The sequence below is a fragment of the Carassius carassius genome, chromosome 36, assembly GCF_963082965.1.
Source record: "Carassius carassius chromosome 36, fCarCar2.1, whole genome shotgun sequence".
NCBI lineage: Eukaryota > Metazoa > Chordata > Actinopteri > Cypriniformes > Cyprinidae > Carassius > Carassius carassius.
In genome coordinates, this window is record NC_081790.1 from 19,794,137 (window position 1) to 19,815,610 (window position 21,474).

Sequence of the window (21,474 nt, forward strand, 5' to 3'; positions counted from 1 at the left end):
TTAAAGGGTTAGTTCACCCAAAAATGAAAATTAGGCCATGTTTTACTCATTCTCAAGGCATCCTATGTGTATATGATTTTCTTCTTTCAGACAAATCCGATCTGAGTTGAATTACAAATTGTCCTGGCTCTTCCAAGTTATTTAATGGCAGTAGACAGGTGTGTTTTTTTCTCAGCAGTCCAAAAATAGCCAAATAAAATGCACCCATCCTTTAATAAAACATGCCTCACATGGCTCTGGAGGGTGAACAAAGGCTTCCTGTAGCAAATCAATGCGTTTTTTGTAAAAAATAATAATAATAAAAATCCATATTTAAAACGTTATAAACACTTTTTTTTTCTCTTCCACTGACTATCATATGTGCAAGCCTAATTTTTTATTTGATTCTACTTCGTGATCGACGTATTGTTGTCTCTCTTCCGTGTTCGTCACTTATCATCGGTGCATGCATGACAGCTATGTTCTATTTTCATCCACCCGGAATGGCTCTCACGAAAGTGAGAGAAAAGTGTTTAAATATGTTTTGAATAACATTTTAAATATGTATTTTTTTTTTTAACAAAAACACATGGATTCGCTACAGGAGCCCCTTATTCACCTCTCAGAGCTGTATGATGTACTTTTTATTATGAATTGATGCACATTATTTGACTACTTTTGGACTGTTGAAAAAAAACACCCACTTATTGCCATTATAAAGCTTGGAAGAGCAAGAATAGTTTTTAATATATTCCGATTGTTTTTGCCTGAAAGAAGAAAGTAATGCACACCTACGATGCCATGAATGAGGGTGAGTAAAACATGAGTTTTTGGGTTAACCAACCCTTTAAGAGTCATGCTTTACTCTGAACATGCAGTGCAACAGACTATTATTTAAAAGGAATACTTCTTTACACCAATATATTTTCTGATCATTGTAAAAATGGTGTGACAGATTAGACAGTTAGAATTGGATTAAGAAAAAAAAACGAATATGTTGTATTGGTTTGTCACATTTATGTCATTCAGAAATCATGTAGAATACCAGTGAAGAAAATAATTTCCCCCCATTTTTAGCATAGTTGGTTTCGGAGGTGTATTTTCTACTTATTTTCCCAATTGGGATTTTAAACTCTTTGTGTTCAGCATAACAAAGAAATTTGTACAGGCTTTTAACAGTTTAATACAGGAAGTTATTTTGAATGTTTCCAAACGAAACAGTTGAGGAGCACCATTTACTTTTGACTTTCATTTTTGGTTAAATTTTTCAAAATATCTTACACTTGAAGGTGAATTACAATTTGCATTTATTGGTAGCTGTGCTTTTAACAAAACACTCAACTTGAATAGTGTATGTACATATGTGTGTTCATTTGTTATAAATTTATTAAGTAATGTAATATTTTGTGTTTTCCCAGCCATCCGGTGACATTAACTGAGGAGCAGCAATGTGATGTGCTTTCCAAGGAATAACCAACATTGCTCTCATTTGGACATCCTGTCATCACTGACATCTCCCATGTCCCCATGGCGTTTGGACTCCTAATGGGTCTGTATGCAGTGAACATCCACTACCTCCAGCGCATGAAATACACCATTGAGGCTCTGCGAAAACTTGTGAAGAACAGCTGGTCCCACCATTTGCTTGCTACAGCGGCAGGAATTGTAGGTGTGGGGGAGTGAATCTACAGTGCCCTCTCCCTTCTTCAATACCCACAACTGAGGTGTCCTTGAGCAAGCCACCGAACCCCCAAACTGCTCCCTGGGCGCTGCAGCATAAATGGCTGGCAACTGCTCAGGGTGTGTGTTCACGGTGTGTGTTCACTGCTGTGTGTGTGCACTTTGGATGGGTTAAATGAAGAGCACAAATGTATGTCATGTCACTTTCACTTTTCATTGTTCATGATGTGTCCATTTTCTCCACAGCACTCTTTTTTAAAAAGTAGTGTTTTTTAAGCAACTTTAGGTTCTTTTGTGCCTTTCATTACATTTTAGAATGTACACTGTAAAAAATTTCCCCGTAAATTTACAGTAAAATACTGGCAGCAGTGGTTCCAGCCATTTACTGTAATTTTATAGTTTTAGCACTGTTTTTCAATTTTACAGCTGTGCTGTAATTTCACAGTAAAGTACTGGCAGCAATGGTTCCAGCTATGTACCGTCATTTTACAGTTTAAGTACTGTTTTCTGTTTTACGGCTGTGCTGTAATTTCACAGTAAAGTACTGGCAGCAATGGTTCCAGCTATGTACCGTCATTTTACAGTTTAAGTACTGTTTTCTGTTTTACGGCTGTGCTGTAATTTCACAGCTATAACTGTGAAATATAATACAAGTTATTTTCTATTTACTCTACTGTCTGATATGCTATCATCTCTAGTATACTTACTCAATGGAAAAAAATAATGGAGAAATAGACTGATATAGTGCTTCATTTGCCATTTATTAAAACATCTAAAAGAACCGTTCAATTGGCTGTTATTACAATCTTTTAACAGTATTAACATTTTACAGTATGTTTAACAATAAAAGCAGTGTCACAGAGAAAAAGTGCAATTAAAGGAAAAAAAAGCCAATACGCCAGTTTTATTTTTAAATCTGGCATGAGACTAAGTGCAAATCTGAGTGGAACACATTAACCAAACCAATAGCTGAAAAAAAAACCTTATGACGAGGCAAAAAATGTCTCTCTCCAGCTTCTGATGGCTCTGGCCTGAGAGGACATCCGGGTCTGGAGAGCGAGAAAACATTTTGAAAATGTTAGAGACAAAACATAGCACATGGCAAAAGCTAGTGCTCATACACTCGGGAAACACTTTTTACAAACTCGCTTAAAAATTAAAATGCTGGTTAATGTACTATTTTTTTCTTTTGTTACAGTAGAGGAGGAAAAAATGACAAAACACAATCTTAAAAGAACTGCAGGTAAAGACAAGACCAGGCAGTTAATCTGTGTGTAAAAGTGATTGGGTTTTCTAGTTATCCAGAAAGGAGCAAACAATTTAGTGATTGAGCATCTGCATATTATAGGTGTGCATATGTGTATAGTGCAAGAATGTTGGGGACTGTGCATGAATACATGTTTATGCTGAATAGGTACGTTTGAGAGCACAAGTGGGAAGTGAAGCCAAAGGAACCATTCAAAATTGGTTGATTTTCTGCATTGACTGGTCATAAAATCTGATCTTCATAACAGACACAGGTACAGACAAAGCAATGTTCACCTAAAGAAATCTCAGAATTTACTCACTCTTATGCCAGTTACAATGTATGACTTATTTTCTAAAGATAAAAACAAATGATTGATGATTTCAAGGAATTAAATCACTGTGACGTTCATAAAATGCCTGCCACTAGTTTCACATCTAAAAAACACAAACAGTGATCGTGACATTAATGTGAAGCCAAACAATAGCTGTGAAAAAAATCTTAACTGTAAATAATTTATTCAGATGTAAGTGCATTGTGAAGTTTGTGCCAGTCCTTTATGCTTGCGATGTAAGCTTCACAATGCATTTACGTCAATGTAAGTGCTTATTTGACAGTACAGCAAAAGCAATAATTTATATTTATCTTAGTACTTGTAGCTTTATTAGTATCTTTCTCACACATGCCTATGGTTTGGCTTTGATTTATCTGATGGGGTCACTTTTTTTTAAGCACTGAACTAGTGACAGCTTTAAAGGCATTTTATGGACGATTATGGATGGATTATTTCATTAAAAATGCTTATTTATGTTTATCTGGTTGCCATCATGGCATGAGGGTGAGAAAGTTCTCATTACTGGGTGATATCTTTAAGCTAACAACACACAATCATAATCTACCATGTCTTTACTAAGCACATCAAATTAAACATCTACAATGCTGTGGAAAAAGTGAAATTTGTAAGATGTTTTTGTGTATCCATTAATAAATTTTTTGTAATAGAGGTTAAGAAGTCATTTGTTATTCTTGATCAGTTAAAGGAATAGTTCACCCAAAAACAAAAATGTCATAAATTACTCACCCTAATGTCATTCCAAACCAGTAAGATCTTCATTCATCTTCAGAACACATGTAAAGCGATAATTCAGACACACACAGGAAGTTTTACCCTTGTCATACACAAGTAACAGACTTACACCAAAAAGTCTTATAAAAATACAAAATTTATTTATACAACAAATAAATAATAAAAAAAACTAAACACTTGTATGCATAATCAAGAGAGCAAAAAAAAACATTAGATGTAACTGCTACAATTCAAGGGCTCGGAATAATGTCAATCTGGCGCCCTGGTTAGACAGCGAATGAGAAGGGCTAACACACAAACCACGCCAATAAAGTCATATGTAACAGCACACAGTCACACATGAGATTTACACAGCAAGGGCAAATAGCAAGTTTAAATACCGGTGTAACACTTCAAAATAACCCCACACATTAAGGAATAATGGTAAAACTAAATTGGTTTGATCAGTACAAAAGCCCTAAAACCATATCACATATAACCAATTACAAATAAAACCCAGACGAGCAGCCAGTATACTCCTAGACCGAGAGAAGGTTACATAAGCAAAACATCACAATTATATTATGCATGGAGCGGAGTTTCATCGACACAGTTCACAGTCTAGTCACTCACGACCCCGCCCACTTGGCGCTTGTGGTGCAAAGGGAAGAGGCGCTAGAGGTGAGGTGATGGCAGCGACCCACACACGAAAATCCCAGCTCCAACGACTCCCAGGATTCGGTGACCAACGGGAGAAACCAGAACTGTAGGGCCGAGCTGAGAGAAAATGGGAGGGCAATCAGTCCCAAATAAACACACGTCAGTGCCCACTCTTTCGTAAACGATCAGATTTACCACTTCCCTTAGTATGAGTAAATAGCGCGCGTTGATTATTCTCGTGGGCCTCTCGCTGTCAGGAATCAATCGCGTTTCGTTGTCCCTGCGTGGAGTCGAATATCCAACACATCGGCACAAAGGCAGTCGAGCTTGTCTCGTTACGGTCTCTCTCACGGTCCAGGAACCCACCCAAAGGACTGCATGCTGGTTCTTATATTCAGTGGATCTACCAATCGCGTTGTACCACTGGCTCATCAGTAACATTGAACACACCTGCAACCACAGACTTGCAAATACACATGTACACCTGGTAGACATTAACCCACCCTCACAAGGTGTCAGACAGTCAGTGTTATCCTCCCGTTACACACAAATTAAGATATTTTTGATGAAATCGGAGCGCTAGGGGTTGGGTATCATTTGGGTTTTATTCGATACCGGTGCCATTTCGATACTTTTAAAATGGTACTGGTGCCTAAATGGTGCCTGAATCGATACTTCTATAAAAATAAATAAATAAATGAAGTCTAAAAAAGGATAACATTAAAGAACATTAAAAAGATTGTATTATCTCATTTCTCAAGCTTCCCTTACTCTATGCCTAATAAATGTATTTCACGATCTGGGTCATTATTTAATACAAAACCACAAATAATGTTTTTACTGTATCTCTGTCATTCACTCTGATATTTAGTTCAAATGAGTGCTGTCTGTCCCTGTCTTTAATCAGTTCTGTGAATGACTGTATGCTCATTCTTTATAAAGTAGCAGCAATGTCGTTTGTAAAGTACAGTCTTAAACACATTAGTATTTTCCCCTCCAAAAATGATTTTAAGCCAGTTATTTATATCTTTTGCTTTAGTTTGTCAGTAGGAAATATCAGTTTACATTTCCAAACATTCATTTTGCCATTAATTTTAATAATAATCTAGTGAGCTTGTTGAATGCACAAGCAGTCTGACAGCAGACTGCCTAAGATGAAGACTTTTGCACAGTAGTGTATCTATAAAGTACGTATAATTGATTAAGTGTAATTAAAGTATGTGTTCATATGTGTTAAGGGCTAGATAGTCACTGGAGGAAACAGCTGTGATGTGGTGAGTGAAAACTTTACAGTAGATGAGAAACCAATTGCTCCCTTGTGACCTATTTTTAAACTGTATTTATGACAAAGAACTGCACAGATACAGATATTCTAACAATCTATCGATAAATCCAAGATGGATTAAATCCAAGGGTTTAATCCATTAAATCCAAGGGTTTAAATCCTTGGATTAAATCCAAGGGTTTAATCCAAGATGGCGCCGCACATGGCTGCTTCAGTGCTTGGCTCTCCAGTGTTTGTACTGTTTTTGTTCGTTTTTCCTGTTTTTTGTTTAACAAACACGATCAGTTTCACCAGGGATGAACTGCTGAACATTCGGCAGAACACACCACATGATATTTTTCCGGATTTCTATTATACAGACGTTTTACTGAACATTGTTATCGGAGGAGCAGCGGCGCTGATCAAGCGCTTCAGGACGCGCAGACGGGGAAAGCGAGCGGGAGCGCTCGTCAGACTCAGGAAGCGCGGATTTCGAACGCCGTTGCCTAGCATCCATCTCGCAAATCTCCGCTCTCTACCCAACAAAACGGACGAACTCCTTTTGCTCTCTCGGACAAATAAGGATTTCTCTCACTCTGCTGCTCTGTGTTTCACGGAAACCTGGCTGAATGACGCCATACCGGACAGCGCACTCCATCTGCCGGACTTTCAGCTGTTTAGAGCGGATCGCGACGCAGAATCAACGGGGAAATCGCGCGGCGGCGGGACATGCTTTTACATCAATGAACGGTGGTGTACAGATGTAACTGTGTTAAAGAAGATGTGCTGTCCTGATCTAGAAACGCAGTTTATCAACTGCAAGCCGTTCTATTCGCCGCGGGAGTTTCACTCGCTCATTCTGGTCAGTGTTTACATTCCACCTCAAGCACATGTGAGCTCAGCTTTACAGAAACTCGCTGATCAGATCACAGACACAGAACAACAACACCCGGACTCTGTTTTAATCATTCTTGGGGACTTTAATAAAGCCAATCTCTCCCGTGAACTGCCAAAATACAGACAGCATGTTACCTGTCCCACCAGAGACAGTAATATACTGGATCACTGTTACACCACAATAAAGGATGCATATCACTCTGTTCCACGAGCAGCTTTGGGACGTTCTGATCACTGTCTGGTTCATCTTATACCGACCTACAAGCAGAAACTTAAATCTGCTAAACCTGTAGTAAAGACTGTGAAGAGATGGACCAGCGAAACAGAGCAGGATTTACAATCTTGTTTTGACATCACAGACTGGAGCGTTTTTGAAGCTGCTACCACCGATCTGGACGAACTCACAGAGACTGTAACATCCTATATTAGTTTCTGTGAGGATATATGCATTCCTACCAGGACTTATTTAACATTCAACAATGATAAGCCATGGTTTACAGTAAAACTCAGACACCTTCGTCAGGCCAAAGAGGATGCCTACAGAAATGGGGACAGGGTCTTGTACAATCAGGCCAGGAACACACTGAACAAAGAGATTAGAGCGGCTAAAAAGACCTATGCTAAAAAGTTGGAAGACCAGTTTACTTCCAACGACTCTACTTCAGTTTGGAGAGGACTGAGAGCCATCACAAACTACAAGACACCATCCCCTTGCACTGAGGCTAATCAACGACTTGCTAACGACCTGAATGAGTTTTATTGTAGATTTGAAACCCCCAACACCCACTCTGACCATCTCCCTACACAACCATTAACACCTCCTGCAATCCCCCTCTCCATACCTCCTGCTCTTCAAATCTGTGAAGATGATGTGCGCCAGGTCTTCAAGAAAAACAAAAGAAGAAAAGCACCAGGCCCAGATGGCGTTACACCAGCCTGTCTGAAAATCTGTGCTGACCAGCTGGCCCCCATCTTTTCACAGATCTTCAACAGATCTCTGGAGTTGTGTGAAGTGCCTTCCTGCTTCAAACGCTCCACCATAATCCCCATTCCAAAGAAACCCAAGATAACAGGACTTAACGACTACAGACCTGTGGCTCTAACGTCTGTCGTCATGAAGTCGTTTGAAAAACTGGTTCTGGCTTATCTGAAGGACATCACTGGACCCTTACTGGACCCCCTGCAGTTTGCGTACCGAGCAAACAGGTCCGTGGATGATGCAATCAACATGGCATTGCACTTCATCCTGCAACATCTGGACAAAACAGGGACTTATGTGAGGATCCTGTTTGTGGACTTTAGTTCGGCTTTCAACACCATCATCCCAACAACCCTCCAGACCAAACTGACCCAGCTCTCTGTTCCTAGCTCTATCTGTCAGTGGATCACCAGCTTTCTGACAGATAGGCAACAGTTAGTGAGACTGGGGAAATTCATGTCAAACAGCTGCTCCACCAACACTGGTGCCCCTCAGGGATGTGTTCTCTCCCCTCTGCTCTTCTCCCTGTACACCAACGACTGCACCTCTAAAGACCCCTCTGTCAAGCTCCTGAAGTTTGCAGACGACACTACAGTCATCGGCCTCATCCAGGACGGTGACGAGTCTGCTTACAGACAGGAGGTTGAGCAGCTGGCTGTCTGGTGCAGTCTTAACAACCTGGAGCTGAACACGCTCAAAACAGTGGAGATGACTGTGGACTTTAGGAGAAACCCCCCTGCACTTTCCCCACTCACCATCATGAACAGCACTGTGGCTGCAGTGGAGTCATTCAGATTCCTGGGAACCACCATCTCTCAGGACCTGAAGTGGGACAATCACATTGGCTCCATTGTGAAAAAAGCCCAACAAAGGTTGTACTTCCTTCGCCAGCTGAGGAAGTTTAACCTGCCACAGGAGCTGCTGAAACAGTTCTACTCAGCCGTCATTGAGTCAGTCCTGTGTACTTCAATTACTGTCTGGTTTGGTTCAGCTACAAAATCAGATATCAGAAGACTACAGAGAACTGTTCGGACTGCTGAAAGGATTATTGGTGCTCCCCTGCCCACCCTCCAAGAACTGTACACATCCAGAGTGAGGAAAAGGACTCAGAAAATCACTCTGGATCCCTCACATCCAAGTCACCCCATCTTTGAACTTTTGCCATCTGGCCGGCGCCTCAGAGCCGCAAATACAAGAACAGCAAGGCACAAGAATAGTTTCTTCCCCCAGGCAATCTACCTCATTAACAGTTAAATGTTTCCCACTTAAACTTATGCTTATGCAAAAATGTGCAATATCCTTATATTTATTTGTTACCCCTCCATCCTAGAACATTCCTGCATCTCACTCGATCCTATTCCATTATCATTTATAGCACAATTGTTTATACACTTATTTATTTGCCAATTTGTAATTCTCCCGTAATTTTTTTTTTTTTTTTTTTTTTTTTTTTTTTTCTGTGTGTTGTTGTGTGTCTGTTTACTGGAAGCTTATGTCACTAAAACAAATTCCTTGTATGCGCAAGCATACTTGGCAATAAAGCTCTTTCTGATTCTGATTCTGATTCTGATTCTGATAAACACACACCGTTTGTGTTTGAGTCTGCTCGCGTTGCTCCGCCGCGGTCTGCGGATTGAAGAGCGCGCTGAAAGACGGAGAGAAGACAGGTCTGATGCCGTTTTCATATGACATTTAAGAGGGACTGACTCTGAGGTGATCGCAAATTTGTGTACAGTTTATGGAGCTAAATGCTATAGCCCCGCTAAAAAAGCCTAGGGATGCCCATGCTTCTTGTGTACATTTCAGAGAACCAGGACAAATACTTCAATCGATCGCTCAGGCATTAAGCGGCATCGAAATGAGACACCGAAATCTGTGTTCTGATTTGGTTCGGTGCATACCGGTTCCATGGGTACTGGGTTTCGGTACCCAACCCTACCGAGCACTCCCTGACCCTCCATAGACAGCAACGTTAATAACATGATCAAGGTCCAAAAAGTTACCAAGAACATCGACATAACAGTCATAAAATAGACTGTAATTTTATGAAGCTATAAGAATACGTTCTTGTTGATTTTTCTGACGTTCTTGGTACTTTTCTGGACCTTGATTGTGGTAGTAACCTTGCTAGCTATGGAGGGTCAGTGAGCTCTTAAATTTAATCAAAAATATCCTAATTTGTGTTCCTAAATGAACAAAGATCCTACGGGTTTGGAACAAAATGAGGGTGAGTAAATTATGACAATTTTTATTTTTGGGTGAACTATCCCTTTAAACAGAACTGAAAAATTATCCCAGTCCTGACTCATGAGAAAAAAAAAAAAGTTGTGGGTCATGTTTAGCTGAAGTACCTTGTGTTTTGTCTATGCATGTGATCAGATGCAATTTTAGGTAATATTAATGCAGAAAAACAAACATTTCCAAAGGGTTAATACCACTGAACAAGTAAGTGTTTGGAAGCAAATAAGTTTAGTTACCTAGACAAAATCCCATTCAAAATCGATGAGGTTCTTTAGCAGGGACGCTACTTTGGGGTTGACAGTAGCTGACTTCTTGTTCACGATCTTTCCAGTTTTCTTCGAAACGACTTCGACAGTCTTTGAGCCTTTTTCAGGGTTTATCCCAACAAATCGCCTAAGGGTATTAATAAATATACATGTATATTAATAGAAAAATGTAAAAGACAAAACTTACAGACTACCTTTTTTTTAAGTTGAATTAATGTATTAAATATATACTTCCTGAAATTATAGAGTAATAAAAGGGGCAAATGTACAGGTCACAGTAAAAGGTAAATAAAATACCTTTGAATGAATTCCAATGTGCCACATGCCTCCTCTGGATACTGAAGGTTATAGACGTAGTACATTGCAAACATTGTTGCTACGGCAGTCAGAAATCTTGGGTGTACACCCTCACAAATGACACGGCCCTCAAGGGTAATCATCCATCGTTCAATGCAGCTCTCTGACCTCCCTGAAATGATATACATTTTTTTTAATCCTCAATTAGATTGTATCTTAAATAGTTCTCAGGATGTCTTCTTTCCAAATTATGCTTAAAGTAATAGTTTAAACAAATGAAAATCTACTGACAATTCACTTACTTTCATGCTAACCAAGATGTCTATGACTTTTTGTCATCAGAATACAAATAAATTTTCAGGAGTAACATGGACCTATGTATATGTGCAAAAAACTACTTACTGTTTCCATTAAAATTATGAAATATTGGTGGCACTGTGTTAAATTACACGCATCCATATAGTATATTCTTTCAGGAAAACAATTATCTCTGTTCTTCTTGCATTGAAATACACCGAATAAACACAGGCCAAGCCCTGCTTATATCACAATTCGTGTCACTGGAGATTCCTGCTTCCCTTCTCTATTGTGAAAAATTCTTAATAACAAGAGAATATTGATACCACCAATAATGGTCTTCTTTTTGGATTGTTTTATAAACAAACATAAAGCTTCAAATCAGAAGACATTACCTGATTAACTGCAACTGGAGACATGTGGATTCTTGTCATTCTACCTTTTATCTCTTGTTTGACTGTAAATGTGATAGCACCAGATAATGCATCTGCAAAACCTGGATTTCTTTCTAAAAAAAAAAAACCTGTGTTCTAATGAAACAAAGTCATATACATCTTTGATGGCCTGAGGGTGAGTAAATAATGAGAACATTTTCAATTTTGAGTCAATCTTTCTTTTAAAAGTCATGCCTTTGCAACCGACTACCAGCATTAGTTGTGACATACTAACCACACAGAATAAGAAAAGGGCTGGCAGGTAGATTTTGCATCTTTGCAACATCAGCTGCAGTCACAGAAACCTAAAAGAGAACATAAAATTCTGAATTACACTCTTAAGATAAAATTAAACAACAAACAAAATATTTAAATAAACACTCACATCTGCATGTGCCATCATTCCACTTTAACTCTCATCAAAATGTGCCAGAAGAAGCTTGATGAGCAGGTGTGCAATCTCAAGGCTGTCAGCCTGGGACAAGACATCCTTCATGACTTTATCTCTTGGTCTGCTTTTGAAGTACTCAAGAATGGCCTTTCCACAATCTTCCATGGACATCTCTAATGCGTGCAGTATATTGATTTCAGTGAGCAAATTAAAATGGGCACAGATGGACTTTTGGTTAAAAAGGTAAGGCCACTTGCTCTGCATGTCATCAATGGAAGGAACAGGTGTGGAGTTTAAATGCTGACGCTGCAGACAAAATGTTGTCTCCATCAGATTTTGTACTTCTACTTTCTCAATTCCGGCAGTTCCTTCCTTGCTGTAAATGTCCTGTAGTCGCTGTCTTTTTGCCTCTATTGTTTCCTTTGTTTCTTCAGGTGGGAGTTGTGGCTGAAATCTAACACACCCGTAGGTGTCTGTGGGTCCTCGTTTGGATCCAGACTTCGGCATGGTTCTATGATGGGCGAAACTGATCTCACGGTTAAGATTTTCCACACGTGTTTTTACTTGCATTAAAAGTGATGTATACCCTCCTGCTATTAAAGCACCATTTGGAAACTGGTCTGCAAAGCTGTTAGGGTATTGCCTAACAATATTTTGACAGGATTTCGTCCACTAGGACTCTCACCATCTGCCGCCGTTCTGCAGGTTTAGGCCTCTTGCCTGCAGAAATAGCTGATTGGATCTGTGGTGGCATTCGATCCCATGGGACCTGGAAAGTTGTGGGCCATGTCTTGGAAATAATAAAATTATGTGGAGAGGATGTACTTGGGTTGGCTGTTTCTGAGGAAAATGACATGCAAGCTTGACTGTCATGTGCTGAACTTGACAAAGGAGAGGCTGAACTTGGTTCACTGTAACTTGAACATTGGCTCGAGGTGGCTTGTAAGTTCAGTGTAATAACTTCAGTTTCTGATGACAGAAAAGAAAAGTAAAGGGTTAGTTCACCCAAAAATGAAAATTCTTTCATTAATAACTCACCCTCATGTCGCTCCAAACCCGGAATACCTTTTTTCGTCTTTGGAACACAAATTAATATATTCTTGATGAAATCGGAGAGCTTTCTGACCCTGCATAGACAGCAAGGGTCCTACCACGGTCAAGGTCCAGAAACGTTGTAAATACATTGTTAAAATAGTGGTACTCCCAGTCCCCGTAATGGCAGAGGTCTGTCTCAGGAGAAAAGAAATCATTAAAAAAATTTTATTTTTGTTTTCTTTGCATACAAAAAAAAATATTCTTGTAGCTTCATAAAATTACAGTTGAACCACTGATGCTATATGGTCTATATTAACAATGTCTTTATGTTTCTGGACCTTGACCGTGGCAGGACCCTTGCTGTCTATGGAGCGTCAGAGATCTCTCCGATTTCATCTATAATATCTTAATTTGTGTTCCGAAAATGAATGAAGGTCTTAGGGGTTGGGAATGACATGAGGGTGAGTAATTAATGACAGAATTTTCATTTTTGGGTGAACTATCCCTTTAACATATTTACGAACTATAATGATGATAATGATACTATGTACAATATTACTATTTTATTTTACAAATAATTTATATATTTACACATTTACATAACATCAAATATTACTCTGCAAAAACTAAAATGAGCTAAAAAATGGATAAGTAAAGAACGCCACTGCCTGTAAGAACATATTTACATTTTGTGTGCAGGTAATGTTCATTAACCTTAAATGTCTTTGTTAAATTACCTGATTTGAAGACCTGAAGAAGCTTTCTAAGCTGAATAACTGGCAAGACATCAGTAAGGTCTTCTTGTCGAACATACTGCTAATCTTCTTTGCTTTCTAGCCCAGAGCTATGAAGTTTTGAAAGTATCTGTTGCAGAACATCTGAGGATAAGTTAGGCAATGCTCGCAAAATGATGTCTTTAACCTCAGTACTCCAGGCAGACATTGGTCTATAAGAAGAGAAAAGAGTGATGAAGACAAAGTACAGGCATGCCACACACTTTGTACTCAGGCAGTGGGTAATAATCTAACAGATTCTCATGTTTTACACAGCACATTCTCTCAGTTGGCGCTAATCTGTAAACACCCATGTTAGGAACCAACACAGCCTGATATTCCTGGATTACAAAATGTACAAATGAACCCTGATGAACAAGAACCAATTTGATCTTTCCAGCTACAAGCCCATCATCATAGTCTCCGATCAAAACAAACATGTTTTTTTTTGTATTTTGTGCCTCTCAGTGTTATATCATTGGCAACCTCAGTGTTTGCCGCTTCAAAATTCAAATTTGAAACTGCCCTCCTGATCTCCTCACTGTATTCTGTAAAATGAAATTCTGTGCTTTTTTCCAGAACAATATCTGGTGGGAAAAAGTTGCCCGCATAAATGTACGCCTGAAGCAGCTGATGCTTCTCTGCAAGCGTGTGACAGAGATTCTTGAAATTATGCGATTTTCGAGCACACTGTTTGAAATATGTGTGTTTACTTTCGAATCTCATAGTCCATAAACGGATTAAAGGGCCAAAGTGGAAAATCAGTTCTGGATAATGAGTGATATAGTGGTGCTTTGGTTTCAGTGTGTGATTTGGAAAGGCTTTACATCGAGTATCCAAGTACTCATCAATCAATACTTCAAGGTAGGCTATCTGGCCTGCAGAAATAGCTGGAGCACAAATAAGCTCTACTATTTGTTGAAGCTGTAACACAAGCTGCCATACCTCATTTTCAGCTGGACTTTTAATCTTATCTCCAATCAAAACTGGAAGCATCCTAAGTAAACACCAGTTTTGCACTGCATGGCCAGAAAGTTTATCCCCACCCGGAGCAAGCTCAACGGGTTTGTCATTAGCATCACTGCCAAAGTATGAGAATTGACTTATTCTCCGATTTAATTCCTGGTAAGTAAACTGCTTATCCACTGTCACAAGGTGTTTTATGTATAAGGCTACATCATATGAAGCAACACCTTCAAATATGTCATGGCCAAGACAGGGTGGTAATCCCGGTTGGCATACATGAAAGTGATGGAGGCTATTGAACAAAGAGTCAAATTTGATCCCTTCAACTGCACTTGAAGCACCATCACTCTCAGCATGCTCTTTGTATGACTCAACTGTGCGCTTAGTACCTTTAGATAGAGGATCTTCTCTAAATGTTTTTCTGTCGATGTTGCAGTATCTGCAAAATTTCAAACTCTTTGAGAAATTCTCTACAAATCCACCAATACAGTGTGAGCCCAGGTTGTCCCCACAAATTGCAGTTAATGTTCCCAAGAAAACTTGTCCATCAGGCAAAATAACACCACTTACCTCAAGATCTTTGAGGTCTTTGATGAGTGATTGGAAGATTTGTTCTTGCCCGAAAAACTTGAAATCCTGCTCTCTGCAAATAAGAACAAGTTGCATCTGGTCAATGCTAGACCTATGATGAGGAGGGATGTCCGTAAGGGTAGCATATACACAGAGCAATTTGTGTTTTTTTCTACCAGAACCAAGAGGGTTGGCAACTTCTAATGCATCCTGGTAGAGAATTATGCCAAAAGATGAGGGGTCATTTCTAAGCAAACTATTTTCTGTTATGCTGTTGCCATCCCAGACGTCCCGAAAAACATCTCTACGAGGAACATTATAGTACATTTGTTTGTGATGTTCCCTTACTGTGTCAATTTGTAACAGTGTCTTTATTGTTTCTTTGATCGGAACATATTGTGCAAAGCACTCTTTGCCGGTCTCATTTTCTCCAAGACAAACCGGAACTGGTGCTACGTGGTTAAAATTACTTTTGAAGTAGGTTTTTCTTTTTGGTCAGTATTAAGTATTTGTGAATTATAAGTCTGAAAAAGGTCATCACTACGCAAAACATCAACAATGGCACATATTTGCCTTTCAGGAAGCTGTAATGCTGCTAATTTGTCTTTTAACTTGAAAAGCAGATGATCCTTACTCATGTCATGAATTTCCTGAAATTGACTAACAATTGTCTGAATTACAGATGATGGAAGTAGACATTTAGATTGCAATTTAAGATAAAATAAAGCAAGATGTCTCAAAAACAGTGCTTCATCAACATTTTCTGCACTGTCATCTTGTTCCATACTTGGAGCCTCATGAAGTACTTCCGAATGATGGTCAAAACTTTCAGACATGCCACCAGGATGTGCAACCGAAACAACCAGATTTCTTTCAGAGCCATCACGATGTTTCCTAGATAAGTGTGCAGTAAATGTGGAAACGCTGGAAAACACTTTGCCACATCCCTGAAATGGGCATGAAACGGTTTTCCCCTCCTTAATATGTGTTTTTAGATGTCGATAAAGGCTCTTCAATGTCTCACAACTAGCCCGACATAAATCAACATGACACGTTAGGTCAAACGAGGTGAAGGACCTTGAACTAATCTCAGTTTTGTCTTTTTCATTTCTATAGCTGTGAGTTTTAAAAGCTTCAAATTTGTGAAATGTTCTGTTGCAGTCAGGCAGAGCACAACTAAAAGTTACATTGGAAACATGTCTGTGTACTCGCATGTGCCTCACAAACGCACAGATGGTACTGCTTGAGTGCATACAAAGTTTGCAAAAATACATGTCGTTAAACTTACATAACTTTACTGTCGTTTGCCTTCTTGGAAATACAAATAACGTTACATGGAATGAATGATTCCTGTATAAGATAAAACTGTACCTCTTTGACCAAGAAAATTATTCGACGGAGAAGACTGGCGAGAAAAATGTCTGAACCGTTGACTCTCACCGTCTGTCTGCAAACCGTGGTTCCCGCTGAAAAGCAGTCAAAAATATCTGCCACACCTTGCGTTTTCAGTAACGACCTCTCAGACGTCTTTAAACATGACTCCTGCATACGTTAGGCCTACATGTAAATCTCAATAAAATACGAGTAGGTACTCCCACCTTTGAATCATACATATATATATATTTATTTTTATTTTATTTTTTGCGTGGAGAAACTTTAGTGAATTACATTTAACTTACATGCATGAATCTGGTATCTAAAATTAGCATCATGAATCAGAAATAGATGTACATATAAAGGTTTGTACAAAAGAAAATCGATCTTATATCATAGTAGTACCCTTTTAACCAAGCAAAGTATTCGCTGTAATAATCGGAGGTCGGAGAAAACTAACTACCGAACACCAGACCCATTAAGAAGTGCCTGCAAAAGGCGATTTGCGTCAAGTAGCACAGTCACATATAACTCTTAAAAGATGTGATTTTACAAGTTGGGGGAAACGAAGTGAAATAACAACAAAAAGACAAACTTACATTGAATCGTGTGCTTTAAAACAACATAGGTGAAGGCAAGAGGTGAGTTGTGCAGTGATCTCGTTTACCGCGCTGTTTTTTGAAGGAAAAAAAAAGGACTGTTAAAACATCCCCACCCCCACATGCTGCTTTTTACAGCGCAAGACTGTTTTTTTTCAGGCGCCAACGGGTTCACAGTTACATACTGGAAATTTACAGCAAGTGATTAATTTATGGGCCTTTGTCTGTTAATTTACAGGATTAAACTGTCTATTGAAATAACAGTATTTTACTGTTGGAAATTGGCTGTTTTTTTACAGCAATTTTTTACAGTGTACATTAAAGTTTATCATGTCATGACTTGGAATATGCATGTTCTCATGTAAACAAATGTTGTTTCACCTCTCATTTTCTTATACAGTATGTACACATTTTCAGTATGTAGCATTATGATGGTGGAGAGTTTGGAAACTTTCAAGATGCTTCTGATGTTAATACTTCTGTCTGGTCATGTTGTGCTATGAAATTTAGAATCTGACGGTTTAGATCTTTGTGCTTACAGTACACAATTTTTTTGTAACTAATTGTGATATTATATACATATATCTTGGTTTCTCATTTTGACCATGACTTGCATCATGGTGGGGGGAGTGCATGTGAATTTGTGCAGGGTTAATATGCAGAGTTAACCTTATGATTTTCATATTGAGTTATGAAATTAAAAACAATCCCTGTGGTTTTGATCTGATGAAGTTTCTCAATCCCACGCCAATGTTATTTATTATACATCACACTTTCAAGTGTTGGTTCAGATCTTTAGACGTGTGTGTGTTTGTATTTTACAATTTTTTTATCAATTATCAGTTGATGTGTTGACAGAAAATTGCTTGTTCAATTTAAATGTGAATGAAAGTGTTGTCTCTATCATTAAATAAATTACATTAAACAAGTGTTTTGTCATCTTTATTTAAACATTTAAGGCAGTGGGGTAACATTTGTTTAAGATTATTGATCGAAGTAAAAAAAAAAAAGACAACTTAAAGAAATTTATTACATGGACTAATTCCACTCTAATTTGAAGTTGTTTCAACAAGAATTTTTTTGTCAAGATAACAAAAACATTTTAGGCAGCGGGGTAACATAATATTTTTAGTTGACTCAACAAATTGTTTTTTACAGTGTACCTCAGGGCTCTATTCTGGGACGGCTTCTTTTTAACTTATATATGCGCCCTTTGGGGGATATTATCAGGAAGCACAATGTTTCTTTTCATTTAAATGCTGATGATACACAGTTGTACCTCCCGCTAAAAGCTGGTGATTCCATTCAACCACTGCTGGAATGTATCCCAGTTATTAAAAAAAGGTTATCACATAACTTTCTCCAACTCAATGAGAACAAAACAGAAATGATTGTTTTTGGCCCCCCAAAAATAAGAAAGGATATTACTAAGGAGCTGGGCAATAAATTCCCCCTCCATTTCCTCACAGGTTAGAAACCTGGGTGTTATTATAGACTCAGAATTATGTTTGTCCAAACAAATTACGGGTCATCTCCAAACTTAAAAAATTTTTGTCTTTTCAGGATTTGGAGAAAGTTATTCATGCTTTCATTACTTCTCATTTAGATTATTGTAATTCACTGTACTCAGGTCTTCCTCAATCATTGCTTTCACGCCTCCAGTTGGAACAAAATGCAGCTGCAAGGCTGCTGACTGGGGCAAAGAAATATGACCATGTCAATCCAATTTTAGCTTCTCTTCACTGGCTTCTGGTCCATTATAGAGTTCAGTTTAAGATTCAGTTGTTTATTTTTAAAGCTCTTAACAATCAAGCTCCATCTTATATTAAAGATCTTATCTTCCCTTTGCCATCTACCAGACTTTTAGGATCCGCTGACAGGGCTCTTTTATCTGTCCCTCGTTATTGTTTGAAAACTAAGAGTGACAGAGCCTTTTCAGTCATTGCCCCCCGTCCGTGGAAACAATTGCCTCTAGACTGCCGCCTTGCACCTTCCATTACCATTTTTAAATCGAGGTTGAAAACTTATCTTTTCTCCTTAGCATTTTAATTTCTCTTCATTGTGGTTTTATTGTATTATATGTCTTGTTTGATTCTTTTCTGTGTTTCCTTCTCACTTTTTTATTTTACATTGTTCAGCACTTTGGATAGCTTTGCTATATTTAATGTGCTATATAAATAAAATGTACTTATAAAGTGTACTTATTGTCTGATGATTGTGTTGTGCTGTGTGTGTGTGTGTGTGTGTGTGTGTGTGTGTGTGTGTGTGTTTGTTCTCAGGTGCTTGGTGTGATTGTTATCATGTGAACTTGTGATTGGTGCAATGGATCATGGGAAATGTAGTCCAGGGAGTACTGTGTAGTGTGAAAGTCTGTGTGGTGAAGTAACACTAGCTCAAAGACCGGATCATGACAAATGTTCTCTGTTTGTTGGGTAGTAGACTGTAACTTCACTTGTAGGCACAATCAACACAATAGAAAGTCTTGCTGCTCATGGCAACAAATGCTATGAATCAGTTTTCCCTACTGGGTTGATGAAAAAGAAGACTCATATAAACCCCAAATTAAAAGATAAGGGCCATAAAACATTTATACAGAGAACTGTGTGACTAAATCATTATAAGGAGGATCTTAAGGAGACTGAGGCAAGATGCAGTATTTACATTTAAATGTTAACATTAATGTGTATAGACAGCTATCAGCTGATATTTCTTTAAATTATGCAACATTTTGTTTGTGCACCTATAAATCAGGCACCTTGTGAACGTGTGTAGTTAAAGTTTTTCTTTATTGCTTTTGTTGTTTTTTTACTGTCAAGTTTGTACTTTTTTTGAGTACTGTTGTCATGATATGTACTGTAGTAACAGCAAGCAATGTATATTGTTAAACATGCTTTACATATGAAGTTGTACAAAATAAAATCATGCATAATACAATGGAAGGGCTTTATTTTGAAATATGTAATATGTTAAATTAAACGCTTCAAGTAAATATAATATTAATCAATGTGATATCTGTTTGTTACTGTTTTTGCAGGTTTTATGTACAACAAGCAATGGACAATTTTACATTTAGATACAGCATTCTCTTTGTGGAAGGACTCAGAGTTACACATCAGTCCTCCTATCCTGTTTTTATTGTGCTTTTCTTAGCTTATATTTTTGCAATTGTATCAAACATTACACTTATATTTATGATTTCAACAGAGAAGAATCTGCATGACCCTATGCATTTTCTGTTCTGTAACTTGCCAGTAAATGATGTAATAGGGACCACAGTCATTTTGCCACGCTTAATGCAAGATATTTTGAGAGAAGCCTCAGAGCGTTCTATTACATATATGGACTGTGCTATTCAAGCTTATTTTGTGCATGTATTTACAGCAGCATGTCATTATATATTAATGATCATGGCATTTGACAGATATGTGGCTATATGCAATCCACTGAGATATTCTGCTATAATGACAAATAAAATGGTTATTAAACTATCAGCATTAGCCTGGGGGCTGGCAGTACTTGTGGTGACAATTATGATAGGTCTGACTCTTCGTCTGTCTCACTGCAGATCAACAATTGAAAACCCTTTCTGTGATAATGCCTCACTTTTTAAACTGTCCTGTGAAAATGTAGGTATTAACAATGCATTTGGAGTTATTTATTCCATAATTGTAGCATGTCTGTCAGCAGTATCTATATTTCTAACATATGTCAAGATTGCTGTTCTTTGTATAAGGAGCAAAAACAAAGCACTCAACAGCAAAGCCATAAAAACCTGTAGCACCCATTTAGCTGTTTATTTAATCATGTTTATTTCTGGAGCCATTTTTATTTTTCTTCATCGTTTCCCTGAATACGCTGAAAGTAGAAAACTAGGTAGTATAATGTTTCACATTATTCCACCAGGATTAAATCCCTTAGTATATGGTCTACAAACCAAAGAGATAAGGCATAAGATCGTTAAAGTTTGGAATAGAAAAATAAGAAATTCTTGAACTCTTGAAATTTGACTGAAAAGTCTATATTATATAGTAATGTATTAGGTATTTTATGTGTTGTTTTCCTCAATGATAGAAAATGTATAGTTCATTTTTATTATTATTATTATTATTATTTTTTTTTTTTTTTTTTTTAATTTTACACTTGATTTTAACTGGAAATAAATGTAGCCAGGAAATTAAGTTTTGATCTTTCTTTGTCCCCTTAAAGACAAACATGAGCATATTGATACTGGAAAATTATTTTGACAGTACTGATGTGAAAGTGATTTAACGGAGTGAACTCAGCAGATAAACATTTAAATATGACTTTTAAATATGTATATAAATATATATACCGAATATCTACAGCAGTTATTTTATGGAAAAAAGTACATACCTATAGGTTTTTTAATTCCTCCATACATAATATCTTGAATTATTGTATATTAATTAATTAAAATAAAAGATATCTGTTGACACTAG

The 21,474-nt window shown here is 37.9% G+C and overlaps 1 protein-coding gene and 1 long non-coding RNA gene across 2 annotated transcripts; one reads left to right on the top strand and one right to left on the bottom strand.

The window, feature by feature from the left end:
* Positions 1-12,363: 12,363 nt before the first annotated feature.
* LOC132117394 (uncharacterized) lies at positions 12,364-16,639 on the bottom strand. The gene is made up of 4 exons (XR_009425749.1): positions 16,413-16,639; positions 15,042-15,114; positions 13,470-13,678; positions 12,364-12,666 (listed from the first exon to the last, which is right to left on the bottom strand). It is a non-coding gene; the product is annotated as an uncharacterized LOC132117394 (long non-coding RNA).
* A 3,428-nt stretch (positions 16,640-20,067) lies between these two features.
* Positions 20,068-21,006, top strand: LOC132116768 (olfactory receptor 8G17-like). Its single transcript, XM_059525637.1, has one exon. The coding sequence runs from the start codon at positions 20,068-20,070 to the stop codon at positions 21,004-21,006; it is 939 nt and encodes a 312-aa protein (XP_059381620.1).
* The last annotated feature ends 468 nt before the right edge of the window (positions 21,007-21,474 follow it).